Source organism: Choristoneura fumiferana, chromosome 7, assembly GCF_025370935.1.
Source record: "Choristoneura fumiferana chromosome 7, NRCan_CFum_1, whole genome shotgun sequence".
Lineage (NCBI taxonomy): Eukaryota > Metazoa > Arthropoda > Insecta > Lepidoptera > Tortricidae > Choristoneura > Choristoneura fumiferana.
Window position 1 is genome coordinate 9,948,668 of NC_133478.1, and position 11,050 is coordinate 9,959,717.

The window sequence follows — 11,050 nt, forward strand, 5'->3', positions numbered from 1 at the left end:
AACTAAAATTGTTTTTTGCGTTGCATATTTTTATTTTGGAAATTAGAAATTAAATTACAAGTATTGTTTACTTGCAAGTAATGCGCTAATTTTCAAAGTATTCAATTATGTTTTAAAATTATACTCGTAGGAAATAGTCACAAGGCTCGGAAGTGCTATACCTTAGTCCATTCTTATTGGAGGAGGAGGACCATCGCGGCGGTGGTTGTCGAAAGATTTTGACGTAAATTATTCGTGTAGTAAATATGGCTGACGAACTCAATGTTGACAGTCTAATTCACAGGCTTTTAGAAGGTAATGATTCACCTATTTACTCGTTACTGTGTAAATTTTTGTGGCGAAACGTAAACTTTAAAAAACAAAATAATATATCCAAGTTCTCGTGCTGTTAGTTGCGTAATTATCACAAGTATGTAGGTATAGAAACGTCAAACTCATAAATAAATCGATTATCCTCAATTCTTATCTGATTCTACTTTTGATGATCATCCGTCAGAGATGCTGACGACTACTTTCGTTGTCACGACAGATTTACACATTAATAATGTTTCGACAGCCCAACAACTCATACTCTTGATCATTGATGTCAAATTATATGGAACACTTCCTTAGGCTTATTGTTATGCTTTGTTCGCATTGTATGTTACTTTACTTGATTTAAACATGTTTATTTCACTTTATTACGCTGCTTTTTGATGGGTTACAACAGTATACAGAGTGCAACAGGAAACTGCAAGGCGGAAAGGGAAATTGAAAGACATCTTTTCATCTGAATGTATGGTTATCTGCTTAGTTCTTGGCCACAGTATTGCGCTAGATTCTTTTGATTGTTGATTTGATTATCCTGTTTGAATTAACCTGACAAGTGGTTTGTTCCTATACCAAAATATTTTTTAATTGAGTGCTTTCCTTTTGCAATATGATCTAGATTCCAATCATGCTAAAAATAACCTATTCTATGATCTAAATAATAAGTGTCGTATATTTCTGGTTGGCTGCACACTCTGTACTCCCTCAAACTTGAGAATATTATTAATAATATTGTTATATATACTTAAAGTAACATGTGACTCATGTTGCTCATGTTATCAACATGGAATACATAATACATCTATATTGAAAGATCTTTATAATCCATATCCATACTTATACTTTTAATACTATAAATGCGAAAGTGTGTGTTTGTATGTATGTTTGTCCATCTTTCACATCGAAACGGAGCAACAGATTGATGTGATTTTTGGCATAGAAATTGTATATGGTCCAGAGTGCCAAAAAATGCACAGTTCCTGACGGAACAGTGTGAGATAACCAAATTCTATGCGGGCGAAGCCACGGTCAAAGCTAGTGTTAACATATATCTACAATTTTTATAATTATGTCAGTAAAGTAGAAAACCTTTTATTTCATTTACAACTGCATGTGCTTAAGTTAATTAAATATTAATATGTAACAGTTACTTAAACCTGTATGTAAATTAAGTACTCATTTTTCCAAGATTTGGTCAATTGTACTTAGAATGCTCAAATTATAGCATGCATTGTGACTATGAATTTTAAGTATAAGTGTATGAATAGTTGAAGATCTTGCCTGAAAATGCCTATTGTTGTAAAATGTCTTATCTTGCATATGGTAATTCTCTGCCCATGGTATTGTTATGTATTTTTCATGTTGTGGAATCTGAGATTTATGTGTTTTATATAGTTATATCCACCTGATGCTTTTAAGAGGAAATGTGGTCTCAAAGGCATAGGCTTACATGGGGTATATTCCAGGGTAGGCAGCGTCATTTGCACTATAGCACCATGCTGCCACCCCCCTGTAGGGACTGCCTGGCTAGGATTGCTGTCTACTCAATACACTCCATAGCCAAAGGAATCAGTAAATTTATGATAAAGCACTTACGGTGAACTACTAGGACAATATTTAGCCTGCCTGCTTATGGTGAACTACTAGGATAATATTTTGCCTGCCTGCTTAAGAAATTTCACTTTTACTCATACTACAACCAACAACTTATTAGGTCATTTTGTTTAAAGTACCAAGCTAGAAGGTGAATGAACCTAGTAGGTACTAAAAAATGTTCAATTCACAAACAATTATATATGTGCGTGGGACATTCCAAGAGTAAAAAACTTAAATCTTTCTGAAGCCAATATCTATAAAAGCATCAGGTGAGATATTTATCTACAGTCATTATTGATGGTGTATCTCTTCAAATCATTACGAGTAGCATAAATAGCAGTGTTAATTTTCGCAAATTAGTTGTTAATTAGTCGCAAAATATCTAACCACAACTGGAATAAAAATTGTGGTTACATGTTTTTAAGAGTAATTTTTTATAGTCAATGAAAAAGAAAGATAAATAACTTTCTCCTTGACTAGTAGTCAAGAGCTAATGAACAAACAATAATGCTTACATTACAACACAGTCATTTTCACATGTATTTGATTGTGACAACTTAGATCTCTATAAGTATCTGACAATGACTAATATGATGCAAGGGGTTAATAAGTATAAATCAATTCCTTGAGCCTACAATGAATCATTCTAAATGCATTGTAACATTGTTTGTGATTAAAAGATTACACAAGCTGTATGTATATTGTTACTTAGCCAATTAAATGTCAGCCTTATTTCAGGCAGGCTTCTCTGTAATCCACTTAACACAAGTTGTATAATGTTGGCACAGTTCGAGGATGCAGACCCGGCAAGACAGTGCAGATGTCAGAGTCGGAGGTGCGCGGACTCTGCACCAAATCAAGGGAAATATTCCTGCAGCAGCCAATATTACTGGAACTGGAGGCACCGCTCAAGATTTGTGGTAAAGTACTCTATTTACTGTAACTGTTCCACATAGCCTCTTAATGTTTAGTAAACAAATACATGACAAAGGATCAAGTATTGCTGAGGCACCATGGGAGATGAAGGGGGGGGAGTCTGGATGGAAAAATACTTAGTCTATAAATTCATTATTTTTTGGACCTGTGAACTGCTTTTCTATAATATCGAAATCTGAATTGAAACCTGAGCTTACAGAAGCATAGGGCGGAGGGGGGTGATATAACTCTGCTTACTTTTACTGATAAGGGGAAAGTGAGCATCGAAAACTATTACAATTTTATTTAATACCATATCACCCCCAAGTCATACATAATATGATGATGAATCTCCAGATTTACACAGGAAAGAAGAATCTACATGATTGTTCTTAATGTGTAGTCTGTTGGATAATTGTCAATTAGTGTGACAAAATATCAGTAGTAGGCCACTAAGCCACTACTTTAGTGTTCACTTTATGCTGATGTTGACCTTTACATTAAACAATTTTATATTCTTGATATAATGTACTATTGACGATCCTCACCTAGGTAAATATTTTGTTAAGTGGTGTTGCCCCTGCAAAAATTTACTACTGAACTATTAGACAGAAATATATATTATCCAGGATGGAAAGTTGAGATGGGGCAGCAATACTGGGTTGACACTAACTTTAGTTAAAATGTTCAGGTTTTAGTTGTCTACATACTGTTTAATTTTCTTTAAGCATAAAGGATTCATATTCGTAAAAAAAACAACATGCAAATGTTTCACTTTGCAAATTAGTAGGTACCCTATGAACTGCATGGAAAGTTTTCTTTGATTTGTGGGTGTTCTAGTACTCTAACCTTAGTTGGTCTCAAAGAGTGTTTTAATCCTTGATAGAAATGGGACCGAATGGCATTAAAAAAAAGTCAAATCTGACGATTTTCTCGCTGATTGTACATTTTATCAAAAATCTGTGAATGTTGATTGTCATCACTCAAAAAGTTAGTAAAGGTCTCCTAAGAGCATTTTCGCGTAGCAGCAAGGGATCTCATAGCTGCCCTTGCTGCCCCATCTCAACTTTCCACCTGTAGATTCCCTATACATGGAGTTGTGTGATTATATTTTTTCCTATTATTAGAATCAATGCCTGGTGATGCTTGAATAAAAATTTGCCCTTTTATTGTATGAAACATACATTCTTACTTACCTATCTGCGAAATCCACTTTTATATACAACCAACAGATTCTCATTTCAAGTCTGCCAGATGCTTTAGTGCTTACAAAAATAGATTCTACACATACTGATACCTACAGTAAATTAGTTGAGATCTGGAGCTTGCATCCATACTTAATAAAAGTACTTAAACAGGGTCTTAAATAATGTAATGTATGGAACATAAAATATGTTTATGAATAGCTGCTAATTTTAAATTCTTGAAAGTAGCAAGATAAACACGTTCCAGTGGATATTTTGTTAAAACTAATTGGATAATTAAAAGTTTTAAAGCATAAGATTTGTGGAAATGTTTATTATTGTGAAGGCAGAAGATTGGCAATGATGAAGCTTGGTGTGTACCACTAAAACATCCAAATTTTTTAGGTGACATACATGGCCAGTACACAGATTTGTTACGTCTCTTTGAGTATGGGGGTTTCCCACCCGAGGCCAACTATCTCTTCCTCGGCGACTACGTGGACCGCGGCAAACAGTCCTTGGAAACCATATGTCTCCTTCTGGCTTACAAAATCAAATATCCCGAGAACTTCTTCCTTCTACGAGGCAATCACGAGTGCGCGAGTATAAACCGCATCTATGGTAATTATCCTTTTACATTATCATTAAATTGTGATAAAGTAATATAATCTACATATTATTAGAACTTTTGTCGTGATTACATCTGACCAATTTCATTTAAGTCTATAAAACTCATTTTAAGGCTTCTGTTGCAACAGGTTTCTATGACGAGTGCAAACGCCGATACAACATTAAACTATGGAAGACTTTTACGGATTGCTTCAACTGCCTGCCAATCGCTGCTATCATCGATGAGAAGATATTCTGCTGCCACGGTGGCCTCTCGCCAGATTTACAAGGCATGGAGCAGATCAGGAGGATAATGAGACCCACTGATGTGCCTGATACAGGTATACCAGAACACCAATTTATTTGAGATACCTATTGCTGCTTAATATCAGATGGTTCAGTATCGCTATTTATCAACAGGTCTGCTATGCGACCTGCTGTGGTCAGATCCAGACAAGGATGTGCAAGGATGGGGTGAGAATGACCGTGGAGTTTCGTTTACGTTCGGCCCCGATGTTGTCAGCAAATTTCTCAATAGACATGACTTGGATCTCATTTGTCGAGCTCACCAGGTACCTACCTAACTTACTATTGCAGTATTTGTTTGCTTAGTCTGATCTTGTTCTAGAATAATAATTATAATTTCAGGTGGTCGAGGATGGCTATGAATTCTTTGCGAAAAGACAACTTGTGACCCTATTCTCGGCCCCTAACTACTGTGGAGAATTTGACAATGCCGGAGGAATGATGTCTGTTGACGAAACACTTATGTGCTCTTTCCAGGTATATAGACCTTACATTTAATTTTTATTTAATTTAATGCTTTTTTTTGACTAATCAACTAATATCGCCAATCCCTTCATAGATATTGAAACCCTCTGAGAAGAAGTTGGTTAAAAAGGATCGCTAATTTACCACTGATGTTTTTTTTTTCAACCAAGAGACTAATATCGACAATCCCTTCATATAGATATTGAAACCATCTGAGAAAAAGGCGAAATACCAATACAATGGTATCAACAGTGGGAGGCCAGCCACGCCACAACGGTCACCACCTAAAAAGAAATAACTGACATTTGGGATCCAGTGTGCTGCACAGTGAGAGGAATGCTACAAATAATTGATTATATCATGTATTATAATTACTACTTTAGTGCGGTCGCTGGACAGAGCCGAGTATGTCATGGATTGTTAAAATTATTTATCAATTTGCTTGTGCCTTCTTATTTTTAATTTTTATTATTAATGTGAGTGATATTAATTTATGAATTTAGTTCTACAGAGATTTTGTGGAGATTGAGCAAACATGATCTATTCGGCGATGCCTCGTGACTTTTTGCTTTTTCGATCCCTCATATAACACAATGTCTTAGATCGGATTGTCCCTTTTGTGTTGTTGACGTTGGTGTACTAGTTAAATTAATTGTTGATATTAAAGAGTTTTGAAATGGAAAGCTATCTTAAAGATGCGGGCATTGGACAGAAAATCGTAGTTACATTTTCACATTACAAGTTTATTGAGTTGTAGTGGATCGAAAGCACATTCGCTTTGTTTATTCTGTAACTAATGTGCCTATAAATGTAAAGTATATTATTATAGGTCTCGTATAAGTGACGATAATAGTTGATTGAAAGATTTTTATTTAAATTTAATTTGTTTTGATTGGAAAAAATCGTCCCTTAGATTTCTATTTACTAAACTACTTCTGATGTAACTTATAAAGTACTAAAGTCTGTTGATTGGAGCTGGCTCTGATAAACCCGGCTCAGGAAGAAAGCAATTAAAGCACAGCAGTGCCAGTGAAATTAATGTTATTTTGCACTCCAGTATTACTCTTACAAAATAAGTAGATATTCTTAAATTTGTTTGTTACAAATTGGCACCTTGATCTCCTTATTGAGGCTTTTCCGTCGCAGCTTACAGTAATATAAAATCTAGTTAAATCATTATCATTTGAGATGATAGGCGCAGTGTAGTCCTCGCAACAATAGTGCAATTGCTATTATATATTATAACATAAAATTATATGCAAATTTTGCATTGTACAATTTTATTTTTTAGCTATGTTAACAATGTCAAATAATTTTCATGAATAAATATTACTATTAAAATAATAAGGAGTTTATTTTTGTTTTATTTTCAGTTAGTTTTGCATTTAAGAAAAGTTTTTTTTATAACATGTAATGTAATGGATGGTTTGTGAACATTTTTTAATCTATTACATAATTATAATTTTCTCTTTTAAGGCTTATCATTATCATTCACTGGAAAGCTTTTTCTTTATCAATTGATATTATTATCAAATTCGAGTTAGCTTTGTCCTTATTTTGTGTACCTTGATCTAAGTAATTAGCTGTTGTACATTCACTGCAAAATTAAGCTTCTGTTAACTTAGTGTGATGTCAAAAACATTCAAAATTTTACTCTCTATTTTCATCTACATCTTAGTAGAAGTATATAATCACATAGTTTCTGAAGGTCATTGAGTTAAAATACATTTATTATTAAAATTCACTGTACTTTTTCTCAGGTGTGTACAATTTTCTGAAATATAAATTTTATTCCAATAATCTTGTCATGCATTTTCAATTTTCATGTCAACTTCCAAATCATTTATTGTCCAATCTATTTCAATATCTGGCTTTGTGACAATGATTTGAGCAAGATGGTGATGGTTCTCTAGCTTCTCACTGATTTTAGACACATTGTTATCATTTTTCTTTTGATATTTTTGTACATCCATCTGTAAAGCTTTGATGTAACCCCTTTTGGCTGAGAGAATCTTCTTCAACCTGCTGACTCGAGTCTCATATTCTTTTGCAAGACTCTCTAGTACCTTTTTCTGTTTTTGCAAGTTAGCAGCATCATGAGCTTTTAATTGACTCTTCACATTGCCTAGTTGAGGTCTCCTATAAAAAAAAATTACATATTAGTAATAATTCTGCTAGTTATTTAAAAGTAGAGTGATATCTGCATCAGGCTAGCAGGATTTATTAATGTCAAGATAAAATTTAAAATGGACCTTGAGAATGCTTAGTTGTAATCTAACTTGTTAGGTACCTCACATTAGGCTCACAATCCTTTACATATAGTCACATTAAATACATGTTAGTGCACTACACATGATATTACATCATGTAATCAGGGCAAGCTGACACATTACTAGGTGTCCTCTGCAATTTTGCTTGTGTAGAATTCATTAATCACTCTCCCACAGGAAGTAATACAGTATTTCTCCTCACAAGAACCTTCCCTGAGCATCAACAAATAATTGCAAAATAAATGAGCCAAATTAGTCTAGTCATTCTCAAGTTTTGTGCTGACTAACACATTTATTCATTAATTTAGTTTTATACAGGTAGCTACTACTAGCGACTGCAACTACCTGTTGCCTGTGACTTCATCTGCCAAGAATTTGTTTGGTGCTATCCGATGGGATAGTGGAGTTAAAAATTATCCTATGTCCTCCATGTTAAGCTATATATATATCTCCACACCACTATCATCAGAATCATCACATCATGATCAGTTGAGCACTTTAAGCATGAAAGTGTTAAACAATCATAATTGGATTCACATTTTAAATATTAGGATAGATTGCTATAATCATTATTTTACATATTACTAGCTGTTGCCTGCAACAACTGTTCGCATAGATGTATAAAAAGAGTTTACATCCTATTCTCAGACAGACACACGCAAAAAATTTAATAAAAATCGGTCAAGCCGTTTCGGAGGACTCTGGTCACAAACATTGTGACCCGAGAATTTTATATATTAGAATTAGTACTACATGTACCTATACTGATATGGAATGAAGATTGCTAAGCATGCATTGAATTAATTATGAATATAGATAGTTTGGCACAGAATATTATCATAACATTGGATTAATCAACACTGAAAACTTTCAAAGTTTGTGTGTACTGTTTGTGTGCTGCCATAATTCTTCAGTGAACAGTTTTAAAAATAGACTAACAAATCACACAGTTACTGCACAAGTACACACACACACACACAAGGTTATCCTTAAATTACATCACACATTTTTGGGGGGGGAGGGGTCAGGCAGTTTGTGGCATAGGAATAAAATAATTATAATTTTCATAGCAATATGTGTGAGGGTGAGGGGGCAGGGCTGGCTAAAGAAGGGCAAAATTGGTGTGACGTGACATACTATATCATCATCATCATCATCCCAGCTTAAATACGTCCCACTGCGGGACACAGGCCTCCTCTCAGAATGAAAGGGCCATACTATACGGATGATGCTCAGGTGCTCAGGTCTTCATTAATGGAATAAATAGCTAGTTTATTCTTTGAATAATATGAATATTTCAAGGAATAATACAGAATCTATTGTGAAGTATACAGGCTGAACTTACAAAGCATTTGCCTATTGTAAGACATAGTTTCCTTTATTAATGAATTCTACAATCCACTGCATCCAATGACACCCCATGGACGACAACAACTATTGTATTAAGATTTTTCCAATTACATATAAGAAAAGAATTCCATGAGGAAAATTAGGAAGCAATGTATGGTGTAGTCATTTTTTATATAAAATACCATAGGACAAGTAAGAAATCAAGAGCTTTGGCAAAGAAAAGTAAAAAGTTGTTTCTGTGATAGTGTAAATAAGTAACACATTTCTCAATAACTAGATTCTATAATTTCTTAATGATCTTCATTTCAATCATTCAGGACAACAACTTACCATAAAACTGTGCCTATTTCCAAGTGGCTATATTTCCTCGATTGTTTTTGTAAGATCTCCAGCTTTTGATGCAAGTTTTCTGAGGTCCACATTGAATTCATTTCCTGAATCATCTCATCAAGAATGCCTTGTTTCAGGCAGTTGAACATTGGGATCCATTTAACTCTTTTCATTTTTGATTTAGGCACTGTCTGGAGAAACTCTTCGTCGCTAAAATGTATATTAGAAATAAAATAAATAATTGACAATAAACTCATAGTACAAAAACAACACTTTCAACACACCTTACGTGATTTACAATGTTACTGAACTCTTTCAAGACAACTAGATTATCGAACGTCATTTCTGAGTTGTTAATTGCTTCACTTATGTTTTCTTCATCCCTTTTTTCCATTTTTTTAGACGAATAAATGAATTGTCACCAGCAAATGTACTTAATTATTTTTGTTTTGAAACGATTGATTGAGATTTCAAACATCAACGATCAAATCAAAACGAGCATTTGCATTGCACTTAAGTTATGTTGTGCAGCAACAGTCGAATTTCATTTTAGAAGTTAGAACCTTGTAGTTTCTGCATTAAAGTTGGTTTTTCTACTCCAAGAGTGTCAAAACTAACAATTTTTTTGCTAAAATGGCAGCGCAACAAACAATCGCGATAGATGTCAATGATAGCTCAAGAATGGCAACACTGTTTGTCTTCTGTCATATGACGTCGCGCTAAGAGCGCAAAGCTACAATAAAAAAAATATATATAAAGCGTTTGCCACACGTCATCGTCCATTGTGATGAAGATAGTTTGCGTGGCAGACTCCTAATGTACTGTGCTACGAAAGTGACCTCTATTGAAATGTCGTAGCTATCACGTTAAGTAACGCCCGCATTATTGGTTACTTTTAATTTTACCCGAGGGCAGCACAAACATCAAACTGACAGTTTTCATAGAATAAAATAAGATGGCGCTTTCGGTTAGCTTTTTGACAACTTTTTGTGATGTATAATTATGTGCGGTAGGCAGTGTCTATGAATTTTATGGTTTCCTTTGTATGCTACGAACAAATAATATCAGGAAGAAGAAGAAGAAACTCAGAACAAATTCCACACAAAAAGTGGCCATACCTAAAACCAAAACGACTTATGATTCAAAATACGAATCAATTTCGAGGTTGCAAATAGACGTGCTTGTTGATTGGTTAAAATTCAGAAAGAATGCAGGGATTGGTTGGCTCGCGTGATGCAATGTCAGATGACAACCTGACTGAAGTTCAAACGGATCACTTCTTACAATCTTACATCTAACGTTTCAATGACGTGCCATATATTGATAATGAATGACAGCTTCTTTTTTTAAGCGATTTAAAGGAAAAGTAGGTTATCAATTCGGTTGTATTTTTTTTGTTGTTACCTCAGAAATCCGTCATTTACTTATGAATCTATTTGAAAAAATATCGTTTGAGTATTCACTCCAATTCCCATAAGCATGAAATCAGGATCGGATGATTGGATCCTAAGGAAATCGAGGGAACTCTTCAAATATTGTAGGACACCTATGGTATTTTCGATATATCAAGTAGTAACTCGTGCATTTGCTCTTGAACATCATCATTTGGTGAAATGGAACTAATGATAAAGACAAGTTAAAACCATAGTTGACCACCGGAGTTAGGTACAGTCACCGGCATTAATATCTGCCTCAGCAAAGCGTGCAAAATTATCT

General features: G+C 34.3%; 2 protein-coding genes across 4 annotated transcripts; one reads left to right on the forward strand and one right to left on the reverse strand.

Annotated features, from left to right (window-relative positions):
- The first annotated feature begins 29 nt into the window (after positions 1 to 29).
- On the forward strand, positions 30 to 6,737 carry LOC141429672 (serine/threonine-protein phosphatase PP1-beta catalytic subunit). Of its 3 annotated transcripts, none has more exons than XM_074090103.1 (8): positions 30 to 294; positions 710 to 775; positions 2,694 to 2,825; positions 4,410 to 4,625; positions 4,763 to 4,954; positions 5,034 to 5,185; positions 5,262 to 5,396; positions 5,479 to 5,577. In XM_074090103.1, exons 1-8 carry the CDS (start codon positions 246 to 248, stop codon positions 5,521 to 5,523), a joined length of 987 nt encoding a protein of 328 aa, XP_073946204.1. In that variant the 5' UTR covers positions 30 to 245; the 3' UTR covers positions 5,524 to 5,577. The 3 variants fall into 3 exon arrangements, with proteins under 3 accessions (XP_073946204.1, XP_073946203.1, XP_073946205.1); XM_074090102.1 differs by lacking the exon at positions 5,479 to 5,577 and adding an exon at positions 5,584 to 6,737 and having other exon boundaries at positions 35 to 294; XM_074090104.1 differs by lacking the exons at positions 710 to 775; positions 5,479 to 5,577 and adding an exon at positions 5,584 to 6,737 and having other exon boundaries at positions 42 to 294.
- LOC141429674 (uncharacterized) lies at positions 6,720 to 9,955 on the reverse strand. Its single transcript, XM_074090106.1, has 3 exons — positions 9,619 to 9,955; positions 9,335 to 9,544; positions 6,720 to 7,523 (listed from the first exon to the last, which is right to left on the reverse strand). The coding sequence occupies exons 1-3, from the start codon at positions 9,726 to 9,728 to the stop codon at positions 7,190 to 7,192; spliced, it is 654 nt and encodes a 217-aa protein (XP_073946207.1). The 5' UTR covers positions 9,729 to 9,955; the 3' UTR covers positions 6,720 to 7,189.
- Between the last annotated feature and the right edge of the window lie 1,095 nt (positions 9,956 to 11,050).